The following is a 26286-nucleotide window of genomic DNA, read 5'->3' on the forward strand; positions in this document are numbered from 1 at the left end:
GACTCATTTTACTGTGGATATAGATACTTTTCTACCGGTTTCCTCAAACATCTTCACAAGGTCCTTTGCTGTTGTTCTGGGATTGATTTGCACTTTTCGCACCAAAGTATGTTCATCTCTAGGAGAAAGAACGTGTCTCCTTCCTGAGCGGTATGACGGCTGCGTGGTCCCATTGTGTTTATACTTGCGTACTATTGTTTGTACAGATGAACATGGTGCCTTCAGGCGTTTGGAAATTGCTCCACAAGGATGAGCCAGACTTGTGGAGGTCGACAATTTTTTTTCTGAGGTCTTGGCTGATTTCTTTTGATTTTCCCATGATGCCAAGCAGAGGCACTGAGTTTGAAGGTAGGCCTTGAAATACATCCACAGGTATATCTCCACTTGACTCAAATGATGTCAATTAGCCTACCAGAAGCTTCTAAAGCCATTACATAACTTTCTGGAATTTTCCAAGCTGCTTAAAGGCAGTCAACTTTGTGTATGTAAAATCCTGACCCACTGGAATTGTGACACAGTGAATTATAAGTGAAATAATCTGTAAACAATTGTTGGAAAAATTACTTGTGTCATGCACAAAGTAGATGTCCTAACTGACTTGCCAAAACTATAGTTTGTTAACAAATTTGTGGAGTGGTTGAAAAACGAGTTTTAATGACTCCAACCTAAGTGTATGTAAACTTCTGACTTCAACTGTAATAGGTGATTGTTTCTTTGACTGTAGTACTTAAGAGATAAAACTAGGCTTAGTTATTGGACATAGACTGGTACCAGAAAGATGACAGTTAAGTCATGGCACTTTAGTGTTACATATTATAAACACTAGGCTAATGCTGTTTGATGCAAAATCATTTCTTAACAGATACAATAAAGCCATCATCAAAATTAAGGATTTAGGGCTCTATTCAATCTATATTGCAGAGGTTCAGCGTTACAGCGTGATTGAAATGTAAAGGCATGTTTCCGCATTAGTGGAGACTGCATTCACACTAAACGCTGCATGTCGGCTCAATCTGAAATTACCTTTACATTACTATCGCGCAATCTGTAACTCATCGACGATACAGATTGAATAGAGCCCTTACATTTTGAACATCTCTAAAATAAGAGTTCAATTTAACAGATGCTTGAAAAATGTTTTCTAATGTTTATTTTCTGCAGGCCACATCTTCAAGTGTAAATTGGAGTTGTCTCTGTCATCAAATTGGGTAACTTCTCATCTTCATAACTTCAGAAACAGTCTGTATCTTTGTGCAAGTCTGAATGGCTGTGAATCTATCATCACAATTTACATAACCTGAGCACATCTGAACTAGCCTTTCAATAGGCAGTGGTATGTAGCCGAATCCAATCAAGATTCAACATGTTTGTCTTTCTTCCTTGACAGATGTGAAAGGGCAATGTAAGAAAAAGTCAATGAAAACACCCACAGAAACGTCACTCTACAAAGGAAAACTAATTTTATTGTATAAATGACAAAATTATGGATTGCTCATTCACAATTTAATATCAGTGAGAGTGCAAAAACAGTTCCCTTCAAGTCATAATCAGTCAAGTCAACCTGAGCGAGTCTAAAACAGTTTATACAGGTAGTGACTCGCACGGCTAACGCAGAGCAAACCAGAGTTACATTAAGAGAACAGTTTTATAGATACACAGTACAAGAATCAAATGCCTCACAAACAAGTTTAGTTAAGCACTGGTGAAAAACATACAAATGATTAACCCCAAATGAGCTCTGTCTCCAACACTGAGGGCAACAGTGAGTGAAATGCAGAGTTAAAAAAGCTGCTGCTGTATTTTTCATTACATCCCCATTGAGATCATTATACCATAAAGTAATTAGCTTTTGTTTGTTTTTTCTGGGAAGAAATCACACTGTGACAACTCTATACAAGAGATAATGTACATGAGAGAAAAAATGCACAATTATGCATTTAGTCAAGATCTGTTACATCTGTTGTTGTGATAAGAGCCTGGCAAGATAGTAAGACAATTCTTATGGGAGAGGGGTCTGTATGAAGAAACAAGGTAATCCCAACATTTTAGTTATAAAATAATGAATCGCACACACACACACAACTGTCTCTCTGTACACATCTCTCATACACTTATTATGGGCTATGCAACACATAAAAGACGACCATCATTAGAAAATACAAGAAAGCGCTACCAAATGAAGTAACAATGGAAAAAAACATACATCACACACTTGCATAAGTTCAGTTAATGTTTAAATGTCCCTGGTGCAAGAGGAAATTAGAAAAACAATACAACACAAAAACAAAAAGTGATAATTCAGCCAACAGAAACAAACCACATTACATTCAATATCTCTTTGTTTCGCCTACGGTCTTCTCAGGATAGTCTGTTGTAGAGCTAGTAAAGCCTCCTGGTCCAGGTTTGCATCCCAAATGGCACCCTATTCCCTATATAGTGCACTACATTTGACAAGAGCCCTATGGGTAGTAGTGCGCTATCGTAGTAGTACACTATATAGGGAATAAGGTGCCATTTGGGATGCATAAAATCAAAAACAAAACCCAAGGCTCCTCTACCACCCCACCTTGTGCCTGGCCTGGGCCCAGCTCCACAGCTCCAGCCCTAGAATGGGTCTCTCCTCTCCATTCCTCCATCAGTCCAGGTCCAGGATCTGTTCAGCTAGGACGTCCATGGCAGCTGAGGCCTTAGAAGTGCCTGGACCAGAGTCAACAAACATCTGGGGGATCTCACTGCCAAAGTAGATCTTACTGTTAGCTGCTATGGCCTGGAACTTCATCAGCTGCAGGTACTCTGGCGTCAGCTTCAACTGGGAGGCAGAGAGAGATAGGAAAAGGAAAGAGATGAGGAGAAAGAGAGAGGAGAGGGGGAGGAGTGAGAGAAAGAGGGGAGAGACAGGGCAGTGATGGATGCCTGGCTGTAGTGTGATGTTAGATTGTAGCCTGATGGGCAGTGTGTTCTCTCTCACTGTTCCAGCTGCTCCCAATTCACTCCCTTCTACCTTCCCTTGGCTCTAACCCTCGGATATTTGTAGATCTGCATGGAGGAAGCAATATAGTGGGAGCAGAGAGCTCTTTAACTGCCCTGATTATGCAGACCCTTCAGATCTGCAAACATGGAAGGGTTAGGGCCAAGGGGAACCGTCTGTCTCCTCTCAGTATGCTCCTCTCACCTTATTGGCCTCAGCGGCTCTTTGTGCTGTGTAGAACTCTGCATCGGCCCTGGCTCTCATCTTGGCCAGGAAAGCTCTGTCTGCAACCCAGGGGTTAGAGGTCAGAGACAAAGAGGAGTGTGTCAGAGAGGAGGTGTCAGCATTAGCAGGGCTATAAAGTGTAGAAAACAAATGTAGAAAAGAAGAATCCCTTGGGCTTTGGGAAATGCCAACACTAGTTAAAATGGAAACTATGTCTGAGGAGACAGGAGGGAGCAGGAATATGTCTCAATCAGGGGTTCTTAAACTTTTTCAGCTCGAGACCCAAATGAGTAATTGACCGTCCTCCCGTGACCCAAATTGTCCTCATTCCATGATGGCGTAGCAGTCAGACGTCTTTGTCCTTCATCTTGTCGTGTCCCATGTATATATCTTTTTATATAGTATTCTTCGCATATCTTTGTTATATTTTTCTAAACCTCAACTTCAAAATACTCACCTCACCCAATGTGGTGTGGATCTGTTTTTTCTAAAGTATTTTTATTTACCTCGGAACCGGAATCCCCCAACAGAAGCTAGCCAACTCACTAGCTACTAGCTGCTAGCGGTCATCAGCTAACCTTTAGCTCGGAAAGCTCTCGCCAGTTTGTACAACGCGACTCAAATCAGAGCATACCGGACCTATTTTCTCTCCATATCCCTGGATTCCTACCGCAAGCTCTGAACCTTTTCATCTGGATCATAGCAGCTAGCTAGCTGCAATCCAATTAGCCTGGAGCTAGCCCATGCTAGGCCCATTCTCCCGGAAAGCTGAAGAGGCCCATCAGCCACTCCTGGGCTACAATACCCGGACCCCTTCCACTGCCGGTACGGTGCATGGAACCCCACCAATCCTTCACGACTGGACTACCGACGTAACCTGCTCGAGGAAGTACTCAACTGCCCCTACGTCACGACGTCCCCTGAATGCCCATCTGCTAGCTGTGGCCCGCTAGCTGTCTAGAGCATATTGGACTGTTAGCTGAATAGATCCATCGGCCAATTTCTTGGGCCACTATACCTATTTTGCCAGTTGGACTTGGACCCCTCTGCTACTCGGAACCCTACTAATCCATCACGACTGATCTATCGACATCACCGCACGAGGAGGCTAAAACAGACTTTCCTCCATCGCGACGTCCCTCTAAGGCCCTTCTGCTAGCTTGCTAGCCCCGGCCTGCTAGCTGTCTGAATCGCCGTGTCTCCCAACCACTCACTGGACCCCTATGATCACTCGGCTACACATGCCTCTCCCTAATATCAATATGCCTTGTCCATTACTGTCCTGGCTAGTGATTGTCTTATTTCACTGTAGAGCGTCTAGCCTTGCACAATATGCCTTAACCAACCATTTAGTTCCACCTCCCACATATGCGGTGACATCACCTGGTTTAAACGACTCTAGAGACAATATCTCTCTCATCATTACTCAATACCTAGGTTTACCTCCAATGTTCTCACAACCTACCATACCTTTGTCTGTACATTATGCCTTGAATCTATTCTATCGTGCCCAGAAACCTGCTCCATTTACTCTCTGTTTCGAACGTACTAGACAACCATTTCTGATAGCCCTTAGCCGTACCCTTATCCTACTCCTCCTCTGGTGATGTAGAGGTTAATCCAGGCCCTGCAGTGCCTAGCTCCACTCCTACTCCCCAGGTGCTCTCATTTGTTGACTTCTGTAACCGTAAAAGCCATGGTTTCATGCATGTTAACATTAGAAGCCTCCTCTCTAAGTTTGTTGTATTCACTGCTTTAGCACACTCTGCCAACCCGGATGTCCTAGCCGTGTCTGAATCCTGGCTTAGGAAGACCACCAAAAACCCTGAAATTTCCATCCCTAACTATAATATTTTCCGAGAAGATAGAACTGCCAAAGGGGGCGGTGTTGCAATCTACTGCAGAGATAGCCTGCAGAGTTCTGTCTTACTATCCAGGTCTGTGCCCAAACAATTTGAGCTTCTAGTTTTAAAAATCCACCTTTCCAGAAACAAGTCTCTCACTGTTGCCGCTTGCTATAGACCACCCTCTGCCCCCAGCTGTGCCCTGGACACCATATGTGAATTGATTTCCCACCATCTACCTTCAGAGCTCATGCAGCTAGGTGACCTAAACTGGGACATGCTTAACTTCTTTGGGATAGGGGGCAGTATTTTCACGTCCGGATATAAAACGTACCCAATTTAATCTGGTTACTACTCCTGCCCAGAATATGCATATAATTAGTAGATTTGGATAGAGAACACTCTAAAGTTTCTAAAACTGTTTGAATGGTGTCTGTGAGTATAACAGAACTCATATGGCAGGCCAAAACCTGAGAAGATTCCATACAGGAAGTGCCCTGTCTGACAATTTGTTGTCCTTCTGTTGCATCTCTATCGAAAATACAGCATCTGTGCTGTAATGTGACATTTTCTAAGGCTTCCATTGGCTCTCTAAAGCCGCCAGAAAGTGGAATGGGGTGTCTGCTGTCTCTGGGCAAAGAACAGCAGCAGAATTTGTTAGTGGTCAGCCTGGGGACAGTGAGATTGAGATGCGCGTGCACAAGACTACTCCATTTTTTTCGTTCAGCCTTTGAATGAATACAACATTGCCCGGTTGGAATATTATCACTATTTTATGAGAAAAATCGCATAAAAATTGATTTTAAACAGCGTTTGACATGCTTCTAAGTACGGTAATGGAATATTTTTAATTTTTTTGGCACGAAATGCGCTCGCGCGTCACCCTTCGGATAGTGACCTGAACGCACGAACAAAACGGAGCTATTTGAATATAACTATGGATTATTTGGAACCAAAACAACATTTGTTGTTGAAGTAGAAGTCCTGGGAGTGCATTCTGACGAAGAACAGCAAAGGTAATCCAATTTTTCTAATAGTAATTCTGAGTTTAGGTTGTCCCAAACTTGGTGGGTGTCAAATTAGCTTGCCGTGATGGCCGAGCTATGTACTCAGAATATTGCAAAATGTGCTTTCGCCGAAAAGCTATTTTAAAATCGGACACCGCGATTGCATAAAGGACTTCTGTATCTATAATTCTTAAAATAATTATGTATTTTGTCAACGTTTATCGTGAGTAATTTAGTAAATTCACCGGAAGTTTTCGGTGGGTATGCTAGTTCTGAACATCTCATGCTAATGTAAAAATATGTTTTTTTTACATAAATATGAACTTGATTGAACAAAACATGCATGTATTGTATAACATAATGTCCTAGGAGTGTCATCTGATGAAGATCATCAAAGGTTAGTGCTGCATTTAGCTGTGTTTTGGGTATTTGTGATGCATGCTAGTTGCTTGGAAATGGCTGTGTGGTTTTTTGTGTCTATGTACTCTCATAACATAATCTAATGTTTTGCTTTCGCTGTAAAGCCTTTTGGAAATCGGACAACGTGGTTCGATTCAGGAGAAGTGTATCTATAAAATGGTGTAAAATAGTCCTATGTTTGAGAACTTTGAATTATGACATTTTGTGGTTTTAAATTTGGCGCTCTGATTTGTCACTGGCTGTTGAATAGTGCGGGACGATTTCGTCCCACCTCCCCTAGAGAGGTTAACACCCCGGCCATCCTATAATCTAATGCTTGATGCCCTCAATCTCACACAAATGATCAATGAACCCACCAGGTACAACCCCAAATCCGGAAACACGGGCACCCTCATATATATCATCCTAACCAACTTGCCCTCCAAAGACACCTCTGCTGTTTTCAACCAAGATCTCAGCGATCACTGCCTCATTGCCTGCATCCGTAATGGGTCTGCGGACAAACGACCACCCATCATCACTGTCAAACGCTCCCTAAAACACTTCAGCGAGCAGGCCTTTCTAATCGACCTGGCCTGGGTATCCTGGAAGGATATTGACCTCATCCCATCAGTAGAGGATGCCTGGTTATTCTTTAAAAGTGCCTTCCTCACTATCTTAAATAAGCATGCCCCATTCAATTTTTTTTTAACCAGGAACAGATATAGCCCTTGGTTCTCTCCAAACCTGACTGCCCTTGACCAGGACAAAAACATCCTGTGGCGTTCTGCATTAGCATTGAATTGCCCCCATGATACGCAACTTTTCAGGGAAGTTAGGAACCAATACACACAGGCAGTTGAAAAAGCTAGCCTTAGCTTTCCTAAGTAGAAATTTACATCCTGTAGCACAAACTCAAAGTTCTGGGACATAGTAAAGTCCATGGAAAATAAGAGCACCTCCTCCCAGTTTCCCACGGCACTGAGGCAAACACTGTCAACTGAGGAAACACTGTCAACACCGATAAATCCACGATAATTGAGAATTTCAATAAGCATTTTTCTACGGCTGGCCATGCTTTCCACCTGGCTACTCCTACCCCGATCAACAGCCCTGCACCCCCCACAGCAACTTGCCCAAGCCTCCCCCATTTCTCCTTCACCCAAATCCAGATAGCTGACGTTCTGAAAGAGCTGCAAAATCTGGACCCTTACAAATCAGCTGGGCTAGACAATCTGGACCCTCTCTTTCTAAAATGGTCTGCCGAAATTGTTGCAACCCCTATTACTAGCCTGTTCAACCTCGCTTTCGTATCGTCTGAGATTCCCAAAGATTGGAAAGCTGCCGCGGTCATCCCCCTCTTCGAAGGGGGACACTCTAGACCCAAACTCCTACAGAACTATATCTATCCTACCCTGCCAAGTTAAACACATTACCGACCATTTCGAATCCCACCGTACCTTCTCCGCTATGCAATCTGGTTTCAGAGCTGGTTATGGGTGCACCTCAGCCACGCTCAAGGTCCTAAACAATATCATAACCGCCAACGATAAGAGACATTACTGTGCAGCCGTAATTATCGACCTGGCCAAGGTTTTCGACTCTGTCAATCACCACATTCTTATCGGCAGACTCAACAGCCTTTGTTTCTCAAATGACTGCCTCGCCTGGTTCACCAACTACTTCTCTGATAGAGTTCAGTGTGTCAAATCAGAGGGCCTGTTGTCCAGACCTCTGGCAGTCTCTATGGGGGTGCCACAGGGTTCAATTCTCGGGCCGACTCTCTTCTCTTCTTTGGACACTGTGTTAACTACTCTCCAGACGAGCTTCAATGCCATACAACTCTCCTTCCGTGGCCTCCAACTGCTTTTAAATACAAGTAAAACTAAATGCATGCTCTTCAACCGATCGCTGCCCGCACCTGCCCGCCCGTCCGTCCAGCATCACTACTCTGGACGGTTCTGACTTAGAATATGTGGACAACTACAAATACCTAGGTGTTTGGTTAGACTGTAAACTCTCCTTCCAGACTCACATTAAGCATCTCCAATCCAAAATTAAATCTAGAATTCGGCTTCCTATTTCGCAACAAAGCATCCTTCACTCATGCTGCCAAACATACCCTCGTAAAACTGACCATCCTACCAATCCTCGACTTCGGCGATGCCATTTACAAAATAGCCTCCAACACTCTACTTAACAAATTGGATGCAGTATATCACAGTGCCATTTGTTATGTCACCAAAGCCCCATATACTACCCACCACTGCGACCTGTACACCCTCGTTGGCTGGCCCCCGATTCATAATCATCGCCAAACCCACTGGCTCTAGGTCATCTACAAGTCTCTGCTAGGTAAAGCCCCGCCTTATCGCAGCTCACTGTTCACCATAGCAGCACCCACCCGTAGCACGCACTCCAGCAGGTATATCTCACTGGTCACCCCCAAAGCAAATTATTCCTTTGGCTGCCTCTCCTTCCAGTTCTCTGCTGCCAATGACTGGAATGAACCGCAAAAATGACTGAAGCCAGAGACTCATATCTCCCTCACTAGCTTTAAGCACTAGCTGTCAGAGCAGCTCACAGATCACTGCACCTGTACATAGCCCACCTGTAAATAGCCCATCCAACTACCTTATCCCCATACTGTATTTATTTATTTATCTTGCTCCTTTGCACCCCAGTATCTCTACTTGCACATTCATCTTCTGCACATCCTACCATTCCAGTGTTTAATTGCTATATTGTAATTACTTTGCCACCGTGGCCTATTTATTGCCTTACCTCCCTTATCCTACCTCATTTGCACACACTGTATATAGACTTTTTCTACTGTATTATTGACTGTATGTTTGTTTATTTCATGTGTAACTCTGTGGTGTGATATGTGTCGAACTGCTTTGCTTTATCTTGGACAGGTCACAGTTGTAAATGAGAACTTGTTCTCAACTAGCCTACCTGGTTAAATAAAGGTGAAATAAAAATTTAAAAAAATTAAGAAGAAATATTGTGTAATTATAGATGTATTCTCTTAACTCATGACCCACCTTTTACATGCCCAGGTCCCACTTTGGGTCCTGACCCATAGTATAAGAAACCCTGTTTAAATGTATTTGTGCTTTGAGCTTCTACACTCAGTCAGTCCTCAGGGAACTGCTTTTTCTACCATCGTGACTCATAGAGCCAGAGCTCTATGAGTCACAGGACAGAAATGTAGAGCATCCTAAAAGCCCCGTTGTACAAGCACGCCATTTCACTGGCCAGTGGCCTAATGATAAATATACAGGTATTATCATTTTGCCAGATATACACACCTTCAATTTCAGAGATCGTTTTCTCTGTTTCTTTCTCCATGACTTTCTGGCTAAACTTGATTTCCGCCACTTGAGCCACCTTCTCTGCCTCTGTAGAGCAGCACATGGAGACAGGAAATGAACCTTATATTCTGTGATTTTAGCGAGAAAACTGTCTGAATCCCTCTTAAAAATTCTAATTTGTTTATAAAATGTCAGTGTATTATTGTAAATGTCAGTTTCATATTTTGTCAGTGTAAATATAAGGTTATAGTGCATTAGTGTCACCTATGACTCACCAATCACAGCCCTCTTTCGCTCTGTCTCCGCTTCCTTCTCCACCACCTTCTGAGTCTGCGCAGAAATCAGCAGCTTTGTCTTCTCAGCCTCCCTAAACCCACACACCAGCACAGAGATTACAGCGCGTGCCAACAGCTGGTTAACATCTTTCTCCAGTCCCACAACATGCAGTGGTTCTATAATTTCATAGAATATCGTAGGGAATAATGATGAGTGTGGTGAGTGTTGTGCAACATGTTAACTCAACACCATGAATAAACAGCATCAACAGCCCATCACTAAAGTCTTCCAGATGTAAGTGGAGAGCAGACAGAGACATGAACCAGCAGAGACAGATCCACTTACTTTGGGTCTGCATCCCTATTCCCTATGTAGTGCACTGGTCAAAAGTAGTGCACTATTTAGGGAATATGGTGCAATTTGTGACACAGCCTAGGTCCGGGGAGAACATATATGGGTGATTCTACAGAAGTGGTGTAAATTACTGTCTCACCCCCAAATAAACTATAAAATGCATATGTTCTAATCCAATAACAAACATATTGTTAAATTAATATAGTACAAAGGTATTGTTCATACATCTATTTCAATTGAAAGGTGGCTGTCCCAAACCATGACTACTAAACTTTAGCAATGAATGATTTGTATAATGTTCTTAACACTATTATTTCAATAGAACATAGAGTTTTATTAGTACACTGAAAGATACTGATCTAATTGGTAGTTTAAAACATCTTTCTCTGAAAAATGCTGCCCCACTTTTGATATCACTACCAAAACACACACTAAAAGACTGTAGAATGTGCCTTAAGCTACCACCCTACAAATACATTACATGACCAAAAGTATGTGGACACCTGCTCCTCGAACATCTCATTCCAAAATCATGGGAATTAATATGGAGTTGGTCCCCCCTTTGCTGCTATAACAGCCTCTGCTTTTCTGTGAAGGCTTTCTACTAGATGTTGGAACATTGCTGCGGGGACTTGCTTCCATTCAGCCACAAGAGCATTAGTGAGGTTGGGCACTAATGTTGGGCGATAAGGCCTGGCTCTCAGTCGGCGTTCCAATGCATCCCATAGGTGTTCGATGTGGTTGAGATCAGGGCTCTGTGCAGGCCAGTCAAGTTCTTCCACACCGATCTCGACAAACAATTTCTTTATGAATCTCGCTTTGTGCACGGGGGCATTGTCATACTGAAACAGGAAAGGGGCTTCCCCAAACTGTTGCCACAAAGTTGGAAGCACAGAATTGTCTAGAGGACCACCATGTGGGTAATGGACAAGTGCCCACTCCAGGAAAAACTGTAGAGTATTGACATGCATAGCCAGCAAAGTTCCTCCAGCTCTTCAAGAGCCCAAACATTAGCGTCTATTTGTCCAAAACATAGATGTCTATATTGTGCTATACTGTATTGTTCACTACTGTACTGTGCTCTACCGCACCCTATTCTAATGTACCCTACTGTACTTTACTCTACTTGAGTTTCTTACCATTGAAGGGACCACTTGAGACCCCAAAGTTCTGTCTTTATTAACTTATCATTGTCAACTCACTGGGTTTGGATTTTGGGACCAATGTCCTGGAATAAATATTGGTCTTGGCTCCTGGATATTATCTTAGTCTGGTTTACAAACCATAGGCAACCCAATTTGAAGACAATGCTCTCTGGTCATTGGCTGATCACTCCCAACCGATGTTCCCTCAATTTTTTTTTGCCACTGAGAAAATTTCAGGTCTGCCGAGTGTAAACTTGAACATTGTGAAAATGTTGTGCAACTTCCGGCATTTACTGTGAACACTGAGGCTGTACCCACTTTAAGTTGGTTTTAACAGTGGCCAAGTAGGTAACTGTGGCTATTTGATCATAATATAGGCCTACCAGAGTGGCCTACCATCAAAAATAATGGAGAAAAACGCATCCCATAACATTTTAACAGCTCAAAATTCAAAAGGCACTCGCACATCTGAGCTACCTTTTTTGCAGGTGCATGGTAACAGTAGGATAAGGTGATAAAAATGAGAAGGAACCTGCACACTGCTCTTGATAGTATCACTGATCTTTAATAAGCTTGACGTATCGGCCTCAAGGCCTTCGTTATTCAGCCTACAGTAGCAGCCATGTGTGGTGTTAAATGCCTACATTCCATGAGACTGTTGGGAAAAAAACATGCAGGGCTTGACATTAACCTGTTTATCCATTTGTCCTTCAGGGCTCATATTTCTTTTGCGTGGCAGTCCGAGGGGAGCTGCACACAGCTTAGAGGGAACATTGCTTCAACCCATAGGAATCCCCACCCAGATGACTACTTTTAAATGGTGGAAGCTCTCAATGATAATGTCTATACCAAAATGAGTTATTTCCATCTAGAATCCTTTATTTCTCTCTACACCGAAACGCCTGTTATTTTGCCAAAATAAAGATCGGTAAAGTAATAATTTAAACATCTATCAACAAGTTTTAGATTCATACAATCAACACTGAACATTTTCCAGAGAACAATAGTTTATATTTCTCTAAATTCAATTTAAAGCTTTTGAAAAATCAGGTAACATTTTTAATTTTTTTTAATTTGGTATGCAAATACAATTTAAGGTTGGGATTTCAGGTAAATATTTAAATATGCAATACAAACAGTGTGTGAGTAGTATATACACTCACCGAACAGTTTATTAGGTACACCATCCCGTTCATAAAAATGGATCACTCCTACAGACAGTGAGTCACGTGGCCATGGCTTGCTATATAAAGCAGGCAGACAGGCACCGATGCATTCAGTTACTGTTCGAAGGAACGTTACAATGGGCAAAACGAGTGACCTAAGCAACTGAGCGTGGTATGATTGTTGGTGCCAGGCACGCCGGAGCCAGTATCTAAGAAACGACCACCCTCCTGGGTTTTTCATGCACTAGCGTCGAGGTTACTGAGAACGGTGCAACAAACAAAAAACATTAGTCTGCGGCAGTCCTCTGGTGGTGCAAACAGCTCGTTGATGAGAGAGGTCGAAGTAGAATGGCAAGAATGGTGCAAGCTGACAGGCGGGCCACAAACACACAAATAAAAGGCACAGTACAACAGTGGTGAGCAGAACGGCATCTCGGAACACACAACTCGTCTGTCCTTGTCACGGATCGACTATTGCAGCAGACGACCACACCGGGTTCCACTTTTTTCAAGAAGAAGTCTCCAGTGGGCATGCGATCACCTACACTGGACAATTGAGGAGTGGAAAAACATTGCCAGGTCCGACGAATTACGTTTCCTGTTGCATCATGCAGATGGCCGTCCATGGACCCATCCTGCATGGTGTCAACGATACAGGCTGATGGCAGTGGTGTACCGCCGTCAAATCTGAAGCAACTGTGTGATGCCATCGCGTCAGCATGTACCAATACGTACATACGTTTCAAACTTTTAGAATCCATGCACTGAGAAATTCACTCTGTTCTGGAGGCAAAGGGGGGGGGGGGTCCGATCTGGTATTAGATGGGCGTACATAATAAATTCACCACTGAGTGTATGTCTACCAGACATATGTTGGAAGACGTGTGCTGAAAGTTTGGGAGAAAAAGGCTAATACAAATATAACTTTCATTCCAACCCCCAATTTATACCACTTCTGTAGAACGACCCATATAAAGAACACACAGCAGGGGGTTGGGGATTCAGGGAATATGGAAAGTTTGTGTTCTACAGCCAAATGTTCTACTCACATCATCTCATAGTTCCTGCGAATGCTCTCAGGGATGTTGGGCTTCGTAACCCGGACCGCCTGTGGTAAAGATTGCCAAACCACAAGTATGAAAAAGAAGGGAGACTTGAGATTATATCGAACATTCTTTTACTGTGGTCCTGTAAGTTAATACATGGTAATAAGATGAATTATCATTACCAGAGGATCATCTAGGCTAAGTTCCAATTGGCACTCTATTGCCATTGTAGTGCACTACCTTTGACCGGGCCCCTTAAGGTTCCAGTCAAGGGAATACATAGGGTGCCATTTGGGAGTCAGCCTTGTAAAAACAAACACAATCCTCCTCCCCAAACTCCCTCTGAAGTGAACTGTAGTATTATTAGTTCCTGGTAAAACCTACAGTTGTTACTGTAGTTTCTTCTAGAGGATTTATGGGAAGAAAGTGTTTTTATACCCAATGGGACATTAACCCTTATTTTCCCTTTTTAACTTGAGACCCAAATGAGCAACAAAAACAAACATCTCAGCTCTACAGGAAGAGAGAGAACAGACTCAAACCAAATGCTTTACAGGAATGAGCAGAGTTGGGAAAGGAAATGATTATTTCTCTCCGCGTCTGCCAGAATCTCGCTCTCCTTTTTGTCTGCCTGAATGTTCCCATGGTTCTCTAGTCCAGAAATTGCAACTATGGATGTGACAAATTGAACATTTTTCTTAATGTTTAAATTAGTCTTTGACAACAAAAAATGACCAAAATGAAAATGAGACAGTCAGGGAGAATTGCAAATTCCCAAAACAATGAATTTAGAAGAATATATTTTATTATTGTGGTTGAGCAAATTAGCCATGGAAAAATGCATAGCATTGCAGGAAACTCTCTCTAAAACAGTGTCATGACATGGCCCTTTCTGGGTGTAGATCATGGCTTACCCCGCTCTCACTCTCTCCTACACCCAGGTTCTGTTATCTCAGGTCGTAAATTCCTGGCGGAGACTCTCTCCCCCTGGCCACGCAGTATGGAGAGAGAGAGTTCCACAGTAGAACTTCTACTACATCACAGAATTTGAGAACTGAACAATATCCATATTTTGAATATTGTTTAAACGGTCAGTGGAGAAGCCAGCTACGACACTGCTTATACAGGTTCCTCAGTTAAGAGATTTGCATCTAATTCTTGTATAAAATGAATGAGTAAAGATGAAACTATTTGTGAAATGATGTGATGTTAAACCTTTAATGTGAGAGAATTGTATTCCCATTAAAGTTTAACTAAGTCATTGGCCCGCCCCCGTGAGCACAGACATGATCTGGCATCATGGAACATGGAACAGCATCATGGAACAGCCCTTTCCTATTGTTACGACTAAAACCCCCTCCAGAGGAAATCATCTTCAGACCACGCATATCTCGGTGCAAGCTGAGGTGGCACAGGTTTGAGTACCAAGACTAAGCAAACCCACAGCGTAAGCTGTGATTGCGAAAAGTTATTGAATTTTTTTAAATGTATTTATTTATTTGATTTTTATTTTACTAGGCAAGTCAGTTAAGAACAAAATCTTATTTTCAATGACGGCCAAGGAACAGTGGGTTGTTCTGCCATGTTCAGAGGCAGAACGACAGATTTTTACCTCGTCAGCTCGGGGATTCGATCTTGCAACCTTCCGGTTACTAGTCCAACGCTATAACCACTAGGCTACCTGCCGCCCCAATTCTCAATTCCTAACCATACCATGTGGAGCATTGGCTACACGGCTGGAAATGGTTAAACTCTGAAACTATCGATCCCTACAGAATAAGAGCAAATCTTAGATACTAATTACTAGTCTGCAGCTATAAATTATGTAAACTTGGGATGCGAATATCGACAACCGCCGAAACATCCATCTATGAGAACATTTCTGAATGGTACTCTGAAGTATCCATTCTAACCACAAAAGACTGATCTTCATGGAAACAGAAAGAGAGACTCGGATGAACTCTCCAGCAGACAGACCGGATTTCAACAGAGGAGATCACGACACATAGGCGTAAATATATATTGATTGCAATTATTCCCGAATGAGTGAGCGTTCATGTGCAAAGGATTAGCATTTCAATTAATATAGTTATCAACTGTGTGTAGTGATCCCTTTCGTCTTTCCCGCTCTCTCTCAGTCCACACCCACTTCCCTTTGTCCACCAAGCCGTCATATTGGCTTAGCCCACTAGGGAATCTTCCCTATCATTTGTTAGTAACATATGTTTGTTTATGCATTTCTGTGATTATTTAGTTAGTAAATAAATGATTAAGCCAATTGGTGTATGAATGATTCATAGTAAAGGCTGGGTTCGTTCAGATAACCAACAATTTACGACGTTTGGAATGAGACTGACGTGAAGTAAAGAATAATTAATAGAAGACTAATTGATCAGATATTAAAATATCTGAAGAGTTATATTCAGAAAACTATAACTTTGTAATCTGAAGATTTTCCTTGGTGCGCCGACTTCCTAGTTAATTACATTTACATGATTAGTTTAATCACGTAATAATAATTACAGAGAATTGATAAAATAACAGTCTTCACTTTTAATGATGACAAAGACACAACAACAGCAACATTTTCTCAGCTACATGGCAAAATGTGCAGGATTGCACAAAATTTGCTTTAAAACTGCAAAAATGTTTCTCAGCTGCATGGAGAAATTTGAAGAATTGCACAAAAGTGGCTTGAAAATGTAAACCTTTCTCTACACTGCCAAAATGTGGGCCTCTAGAATTGTCTGAACTTAAGCTGTGCCAGTGGGCCGACCCTGCCACGCCCCCCGGTACACCCACCACCTAAGCTCCTTTTTGATCCAGAAAAAAAACACTGCTTTACAGTCCATACAGGAGCTTTTTGCAGCCCACTCATCACCTGACATTCATCATCACAAAATCAGGTTCTTGGCACGGCTAAATTTCAGAGAAAATGTTGTGTAGCCTCAGTCGAGCAGTGAATTCAACTACAAAGACCAGGGAGATTTTCCAATGCCTCGCAAAGAAGGGCATCTATTGGTAGATGGGTAATAAAAAAATAAAAAAAAGAAGCAGACATTGAATATCCCTTTAAGCATGGGGAAGTTATTAATTACACTTTGGATGGTGTATCAATACAGTCACTTCAAAGATACAGGCATCCTTCCTGACTCAGTTCCCGGACAGGAAGGAAACCGCTCAGGGATTTCACAATGAGGCAAATGGTGACTTTAAAACAGTTACAGAGTTTAATGGCTGTGATAGGAGAAAACTGAGGATGGATCAACAACATTGTAGTTACTCCACAATACTAACCTAAATGACAGAGTGAAAAGAAGGAAGCCTGTACAGAATAAAAATATTCCAAAACATGCATCCTGTTTGCAATAAGGCACTTAAGTAAACCTTCAAAAAATGTGGCAAAGAAATGAACATTATGTCCGGAACACAAAGCGGTATGTTTGGGGTAAATCCAACACAACACATCACTGAGTACCACTTCATAGCTTACCAAGACCATGTTGAATGTCCTTGAGTGGCCTAGTTAATATTTTGACTTAAAATCAGCTTGAGAATTTATGGCAAGACTTGAAAATGGCTGTCAAGCAATGATCAGCAACTAACTTGACACAGCTTGAAGAATTTATATTTTACAAATGTTAGAATTTTTGATAGAGTATTTTGTGTAGATTGTTGACAAAAAATGACAATTAAATATATTTTAATCACACCTTGTAACACAAAAAAATGTGGAAAAAGTCAAGGTGGTGAATACTTTCTGAAGGCACTGTAAATATATTTAAAAAAACATTGATTAATTAACAATATTTATACTGGTATGCAAGGATTCCCTAAGACAAGTTTCTCCCGCCTCCCATGTCTCTCCCTCCCGCCTCCCATGTCTCTCCCTCCCGCCTCCCATGTCTCTCCCTCCCGCCTCCCATGTCTCTCCCTCCCGCCTCCCATGTCTCTCCCTCCCGCCTCCCATGTCTCTCCCTCCCGCCTCCCATGTCTCTCCCTCCCAGTCAGTTCCAGTACCTGTATGATGAGTCCAGGAGCCATGCTGGTCAGATCCTCTTGTAAGGTCAGCTTCAGGTTCTCATCTATCTGGTCTGGGAGGACACACACACACACACAGAGAGAGAAAGAACAGGGTTAAAGGATATACCATGGAGACCATGATACCCACTATAGCAGGTGTAGGTCATAAGCCCATAATAGAGCTAACTGGCTAGCTACTATGGTTAGCTAGCCAGATAGCCAGGAAGAATTGTTACCTAGCTACCCATGAAGAATTGACAGCTGCCTTGGATAACATTGGTTTTAGATCATTTTTGACTGTTATACTATCTAGTTAGCGACATTATTCAGATTCACATATCTAGCTGATAATTATAATGTAAAACGTTTGCTTTGTGTATATCTTGTTTTGTCACTATTGCCATTGTCCTGGCTAGAAGGAAGGTTCAGTGAATGGGTAAGTCAATAGGGCTAACTGGCTAGCTAGCTAGCGACCCACAAAGAATTTACATCTACCTTGGATACCATTGGGGAGATTTAGCGTGAGGTAATACACTATGGGGAGTGTGAGTGCTTCTCAAATTAAATGTTTTATGCGTTCTCCACAATCTCGTCCTCACAAGTACGTACTCAACAGAATGTCCTCAGAGAATGCAGTTGGAGCATGGTAGTATGCATATTGAGAAAAACCCTTTAAACCCATTTAACTAATATTCTAGAACTGCCTATTGTTTACACTTACCGAACAAGCCGATGTAGACCTCCTGAAGAGAATGGACGCTGCAGAACTGGTTGAGCTCATGGTGAACCTTATTGAATATTAGGGCCTTGTCGTAATCCGCTGTGAAGTTCTTCACTATATCATACACTGTAGAGGAGAGAACAAAGAGTTGCTGTGAAGTTCCTCATTATATTATACACTGCAGAGAGGAGAAAGATATACATTGCAGAGAGGAGAAAGATATTATACACTGCAGAGAGGAGAAAGATATTATACACTGCAGAGAGGAGAAAGATATTATACATTGCAGAGAGGAGAAAGATATTATACATTGCAGAGAGGAGAAAGATATTATACATTGCAGAGAGGAGAAAGATATTATACATTGCAGAGAGGAGAAAGATATTATACATTGCAGAGAGGAGAAAGATATTATACATTGCAGAGAGGAGAAAGATATTATACATTGCAGAGAGGAGAAAGATATTATACATTGCAGAGAGGAGAAAGATATTATACATTGCAGAGAGGAGAAAGATATTATACATTGCAGAGAGGAGAAAGATATTATACATTGCAGAGAGGAGAAAGATATTATACATTGCAGAGAGGAGAAAGATATTATACATTGCAGAGAGGAGAAAGATATTATACATTGCAGAGAGGAGAAAGATATTATACATTGCAGAGAGGAGAAAGATATTATACACTGCAGAGAGGAGAAAGATATTATACACTGCAGAGAGGAGAAAGATATTATACACTGCAGAGAGGAGAAAGATATTATACACTGCAGAGAGGAGAAAGATATTATACACTGCAGAGAGGAGAAAGATATTATACACTGCAGAGAGGAGAAAGATATTATACACTGCAGAGAGGAGAAAGATATTATACACTGCAGAGAGGAGAAAGATATTATACATTGCAGAGAGGAGAAAGATATTATACATTGCAGAGAGGAGAAAGATATTATACATTGCAGAGAGGAGAAAGATATTATACATTGCAGAGAGGAGAAAGATATTATACATTGCAGAGAGGAGAAAGATATTATACATTGCAGAGAGGAGAAAGATATTATACATTGCAGAGAGGAGAAAGATATTATACATTGCAGAGAGGAGAAAGATATTATACACTGCAGAGAGGAGAAAGATATTATACATTGCAGAGAGGAGAAAGATATTATACATTGCAGAGAGGAGAAAGATATTATACATTGCAGAGAGGAGAAAGATATTATACATTGCAGAGAGGAGAAAGATATTATACATTGCAGAGAGGAGAAAGATATTATACATTGCAGAGAGGAGAAAGATATTATACATTGCAGAGAGGAGAAAGATATTATACATTGCAGAGAGGAGAAAGATATTATACATTGCAGAGAGGAGAAAGATATTATACATTGCAGAGAGGAGAAAGATATTATACATTGCAGAGAGGAGAAAGATATTATACACTGCAGAGAGGAGAAAGATATTATACATTGCAGAGAGGAGAAAGATATTATACATTGCAGAGAGGAGAAAGATATTATACATTGCAGAGAGGAGAAAGATATTATACATTGCAGAGAGGAGAAAGATATTATACATTGCAGAGAGGAGAAAGATATTATACATTGCAGAGAGGAGAAAGATATTATACATTGCAGAGAGGAGAAAGATATTATACATTGCAGAGAGGAGAAAGATATTATACATTGCAGAGAGGAGAAAGATATTATACATTGCAGAGAGGAGAAAGATATTATACATTGCAGAGAGGAGAAAGATATTATACATTGCAGAGAGGAGAAAGATATTATACATTGCAGAGAGGAGAAAGATATTATACATTGCAGAGAGGAGAAAGATATTATACACTGCAGAGAGGAGAAAGATATTATACACTGCAGAGAGGAGAAAGATATTATACACTGCAGAGAGGAGAAAGATATTATACATTGCAGAGAGGAGAAAGATATTATACATTGCAGAGAGGAGAAAGATATTATACACTGCAGAGAGGAGAAAGATATTATACATTGCAGAGAGGAGAAAGATATTATACACTGCAGAGAGGAGAAAGATATTATACATTGCAGAGAGGAGAAAGATATATACATTGCAGAGAGGAGAAAGATATTATACACTGCAGAGAGGAGAAAGATATTATACATTGCAGAGAGGAGAAAGATATTATACACTGCAGAGAGGAGAAAGATATTATACACTGCAGAGAGGAGAAAGATATTATACATTGCAGAGAGGAGAAAGATATTATACATTGCAGAGAGGAGAAAGATATTATACATTGCAGAGAGGAGAAAGATATTATACATTGCAGAGAGGAGAAAGATATTATACATTGCAGAGAGGAGAAAGATATTATACATTGCAGAGAGGAGAAAGATATTATACATTGCAGAGAGGAGAAAGATATTATACATTGCAGAGAGGAGAAAGATATTATACATTGCAGAGAGGAGAAAGATATTATACATTGCAGAGAGGAGAAAGATATTATACATTGCAGAGAGGAGAAAGATATTATACATTGCAGAGAGGAGAAAGATATTATACATTGCAGAGAGGAGAAAGATATTATACATTGCAGAGAGGAGAAAGATATTATACATTGCAGAGAGGAGAAAGATATTATACATTGCAGAGAGGAGAAAGATATTATACATTGCAGAGAGGAGAAAGATATTATACACTGCAGAGAGGAGAAAGATATTATACATTGCAGAGAGGAGAAAGATATTATACATTGCAGAGAGGAGAAAGATATTATACATTGCAGAGAGGAGAGAAAGAAGTGTGGCTACATTAAGTAATAGTGGCTACAGTAAATAACCCACTGGGTAAACAGTGGTTGAATAAACACTGTTTCAACGTAATTTGTCAACGTTTTGTGACGTGGAATCAACGTGGAAAATATATTGGATTTGAAAAAAGTAATCAACCAGTACCCCTTTCATCTCATTTCAACCAGTGTTGCAAACATTGTGGGGAGTCACTGACCCGCAATGGCACGGGCCAACCACCGAGAACCCTGATCTCAAAGTTCCTCTTCTTCCAAGATGCCATCAGCATAAGGAGGGCTTAGTGCAAAGAAAGACGTTCACAAGATCAACGCATCAGCATCTACCTGGACTACAGCAGAGATGTCCAGAACCAGCAACAGAAATTCCAGGAGTGCAAGAAGCTTCTCCAGGAGGGGCGAGTGTACTGCGCATCGACACCGGGGGAGGACAGCGCCAGTTCAACAACCCTAAGGCACTACAATTCATTAACTCCATGTGATTTACTACATCAGACATTTACCGACACTCACTATCTGTGGCTGACCCCTACTAGCCATGACATTGGTTTGGGGCTCAGGTGAGCAGGCTACAGGAAAACACTGGATGGAGGGATGGCCGGCTAGGGTAGCTGGCTGGCAAGTTCTGATGGCTGGCTGTAACCAGCTACCACATAACGAGAGAGTAGCACAGGTATTTAGCCCAGACTTGAACCAAGTAACTTGGTTATGTAGCGAAGAGAGTGGACTTCGTGTTCACTTTTCTATAGCTATCAAGGGGATTTTTGTTATTCATCATACTTTGCTATTTCTCTCCCAACTTATCATAATAGTGTTGTTTTGATGTAATTTAGGTTACAGGGACAAAACAGCAGCTTTCTTTTTTCTGCCCCTGCTGTTGGATTATGAAGCTTTACTTACTATAACGTTATGGTTGCATTAGAGTATATTAGCTCATATGATGGTGCCTTCATTTCAGCGGCTTTTTAGTTTGCGAATCAGGGGCCGTATGTTTAGTGTAGTTGAGCGCAAATAGTTTTGGTCTGCATACTAATGGCCATGTAATTTCCTTTTTTTGTGGGACTTAGTCTTTCTTCCCTGTGCTTAATTAACGCATCGTACATGTAGATGTAACGCTTTCTGACGGGAATAAGGGGCTGAGCTTCTCAACATTGAACATGAAGGGAATGAGTCAGTTAAGAGGAATAAAGTTCTAATCACACTTAAATCTGAAAAAATGTAACGTCTTCTTTCTACAGGAGACGCAGCTCACAGAGATGGAGTCCAAGAATCTGTCTAGAGGCTAGATGGGTAATGTTGTTTTTCTTTTACTGAGTCTAGTAAGAGCAGGGGTGTAGCAATTTTAGTCCATGAACATCTACAATTTAAAATGTCCTAAAGTATCTAAGGATGCTGAGATTCAGGGACATCCTTTATTTCTGGCTAATATTTATTAGGTACACAACCCCTTTCACGAAAATGGTTTTCTCCTACAGACAGTGAGTCACGTGGCCGTGGCTTGCCGTATAAAGCAGACAAACGGGCATAGAGGCATTCCGTTACTGTTTGATTGAATGGGCAAAACCAGTGACCTAAGTAACTTTGAGCTTTGTATTGTCGCCGGTGCCAGGCTCGCCAGTTTCAGTATCTCAGAAATGTCCGGCCTCCTGGGCTTGTCACGCACAACAGTGTCTAAGGTTTACCGAGAATGGTGCAACAAACAAAAAACATTCAGCCGGAGAATGGCAAGAATTGTGTAAGCTAACAGGCGGGCCCACAAACAGGCAAATAATGGTGCAGTACAACAGTTGTGTGCACAACGGCATCTCGGAATGCACAACTTGTCAGTCCTTGTCACGGATGGGCTATTGCAGCAGACGACCATGTTCCACCCCTCAGCTAAAAACAAGAAGAAGCGGCTCCAATGGGCACACCATCACCAACACCGGACAACAGGTTCCCGTTGCATCACGCTGATGGTCGTCGTAAGCAGCATGAGTCCATGGCCCCATCCTGCCTGGTGTCAACGATGCAGGCTGGTGGCGGTGGTGTAGGGAATCTTTTCCTGGCACACGTTATGTCTCTTGATACCAATTCAGCAACGTTTCCATGTCCCAAAGAATTCAGGCTGGTGGGTCCAACCCGGTACTAGATGGGTGTACCTAATAAACTGAGTATACATGTCCCCATATAGATGATCCATCTTTTTGGGGGGGACCTAGAATGCAGACTGGCTGGGACGAGTGACTTTCCCATTCTAATCGGCGGAGACTTTAAAATCAGGTTCTTGATCCCATTCTGGACCGCAGTAGCCCATCGCTTTCACATCCATGTAGGTCAGTCGGGGTATTAGATAGGCTCTCTAAGACTCTAGGTTTGGTTGACGTGTAGAGAATGTTCAATCCAACAACAAGAGACTATACACTTTACTCCTCCCCACATAATATTTATTCTAAGACTGACTATTTCCTAATTTCTAGCACTTTCCTCTCCTCCACCCTCTCATGTATAATCGGGAGCATACTGGTATCTGATCACGCTGATGTATATACAGTGCATTCGGAAAGTATTAAGACCCCTTCCCTTTTACAACGTTACAGCCTTATTCCAAAATAGATGAAATTATTTTTTCCCCCTCATCAATCTACACACAACACCCCATAATGACAGAGCTAAAACAGGTTTAGACATTTTGCAAAAACTTATTTACATAAGTTTTCAGACCCTTTGCTATGAGACTCAAAATTCCTATTCGGCACCTCCATACATTAGAGGTCCTTTTGGAAGTACATACCGGCTGTAACAGGGGTAAATGAGATAGTTGCTCAGCAAAACTCACATCAACTGAATACAGGTGTCTAGTTCTGTGAATTAATGTCAGGTGTTCTTTACTCTCCTTTCTGAACCACAGAAAACAGTATGCAGAGAATTCGCAAACCTTCTGCAGTCCCCATTGCCTACGGCTTATGTAAGAGTCTATACAAAATGTACAATGAGTCCAAGTGCATTTGGAAAGTATTCAGACCCCTTGATTTTTTCCACATTTTATTTCATTACAGCCTTATTCTAATATGGATTCTATAAAACAAATTCAAAATCAAATCAATCTACACACAATACCCCATAATGACGAAGCAAAAAAAGGTTTAGAAATGTTTGCAAATGTATTAAAAATAAAAAACTGAAATACCTTATTTACATAAGTATTCAGAACCTTTGCTATGAGACTCAGGTGCATCCTGTTTCCATTGATCATCCTTGAAATGTTTGTGGTACATTTAATTTATTGGACATGATTTGGAAAGGCCCACATCTGTCTATATAAAGGTCCCACAGTTGACAGTGCATGTCAGAGCAAAAACCAAGCCATGAGGAATTGTCAGTAGAGCTCCGAGAGAGGATTGTGTCGAAGTACAGATCTGGGTTTGGGTACAAAAACATTTCTGCAGCATTGAAGGTCCCCAGGAACACAGTGGAAGAAGTTTGGAACCACCAAAACTATTCCTAGAGCTGGCCGCCCGGACAAACTGAGCAAACTGGGGAGAAGGGCCTTGGTCAGGGAGGTGACCAAAAACCCAATGGTCACTCTGACAGAGCTCCAGAGTTCCTCTGTGGAGATGGGAGAACCTTCCAAAAGGACAATCATCTCTGCAGCACTCCACCAATCAGGCCTTTATGGTAGAGTGCCAGACGGAAGCCACTCCTCAGTAAAAGGCACATGACAGCCCACTTGGAGTTTGTCAAAAGGCACCTAAAGGACTCTCTGACCATGAGAAACAAGATTCTCTGGTCTTATGAAACCATGAATGAACTCTTTGGCCTGAATGCCAAGTGTCACGTCTGGAGGAAACCTGGCACCATCCCTACGGTGAAGTATGGTGGTGGCAGCATCATACTGTGGGATGTTTTTCAGCAGCAAGGACTGGGAGACTAGTCAGGATCGAGGGAAAGTTGAACAGAGCAAAGTACAGAGAGATCCTTGATGAAAACCTGCTCCAGAGCACTCAGAACCTCAGACTGGGGGGCGAAGGTTCACCTTACAACAGGACAACGACCTTAAGTACACAGCCAAGACAATGCAGGAGTGGGTTCGGGACAAGTCTCTGAATGTCCTTGAGTGGCCCAGCCAGAGCCCGGACTTGAACCCGATCGAACATCTCTGGAGACCTGAAAATAGCTGTGCAGCAATGCTCCCCATCCAACCTTACAGCGCTTGAGAGGATCTGCAGAGAAGAACGGGAGAAACTCCACAAATACAGGTGTGCCAAGCTTGTAGCATCATACTCAAGAAGACTTGAGGCTGTAATCGTTGCCAAAGGTGCTTCAACAAAGTACTCAGTAAAGGGTCTGAATACTTATGAAAATGTGATAAATTTGCTAAATGTTCTCATGCATGTTTTTGCTTTGTCATTATGGGGTTGCAAGACATTGCAAGCCAAGAAATTGCCTAGATACAGCTTTTGATTGCCGATAGATCAACCTAGTGTACAGTTCTGATTGCCTGCCCGGTGGCCAACCTGCCTATACTGTGCCGCTCCACTCCCTCTCTCTCCCTCGCTAACTAGTTTCTTGCACTGTAAAAATACTGAATCTTATTAAACGATTCCTACTTCATCGTCGTTAACTGTGGAAAAATGGCAGAGAAAGGCAAACGACAGCAGCGAAGTCCTGTATGGCAACACTAAGTTAAATGCAAACTTTGCGAGGTGGAATTGAGGTACAGTAATGGTAGTATAGGTGCAATGCTTAACCATCTGAAAGGGACGCACCATGAGACCCAAACCGTTTCTGGCAGCGGCGCAGATGCATTGTCAATTCACGTGGAATTTTGTGAATTTTTCATTTCTTTTTAATGGAAGAAAATGTCTGTTAAAATGGTAAGAAAAATTGTCCATTTGTCACATCCATAGTGCATTTTCATTTCAACTGAGGACACTAAAGAGGCCTTTCTACTGACTCTGAAAAGCACCAAAAGAAAGATGCCCAGGGTCGTCCCTGCTCATCAGCATGAACATGCCTTGGG

The 26286-nt window shown here is 41.8% G+C and overlaps 1 protein-coding gene across 4 annotated transcripts in view; it reads right to left on the bottom strand.

Annotated features, from left to right (window-relative positions):
- Positions 1-1441: 1441 nt before the first annotated feature.
- LOC115200361 (erlin-2) overlaps positions 1442-26286 on the bottom strand; it is a 36852-nt gene continuing 12007 nt past the window's right edge. For all 4 annotated transcript variants that reach the window (XM_029763370.1, XM_029763371.1, XM_029763372.1 and 1 more), the window contains 7 exons: positions 18492-18617; positions 17768-17841; positions 13751-13809; positions 10036-10127; positions 9758-9847; positions 3173-3252; positions 1442-2809 (listed from right to left, as the gene is read on the bottom strand). In XM_029763370.1, coding sequence (XP_029619230.1) covers positions 2636-2809; positions 3173-3252; positions 9758-9847; positions 10036-10127; positions 13751-13809; positions 17768-17841; positions 18492-18617 — 695 coding nt within the window. In that variant the 3' untranslated portion in view covers positions 1442-2635. The remainder of the gene's footprint in view (positions 2810-3172; positions 3253-9757; positions 9848-10035; positions 10128-13750; positions 13810-17767; positions 17842-18491; positions 18618-26286) is intronic.

This window comes from Salmo trutta, chromosome 9, assembly GCF_901001165.1.
Source record: "Salmo trutta chromosome 9, fSalTru1.1, whole genome shotgun sequence".
NCBI classification, from domain to species: Eukaryota; Metazoa; Chordata; class Actinopteri; order Salmoniformes; family Salmonidae; genus Salmo; species Salmo trutta.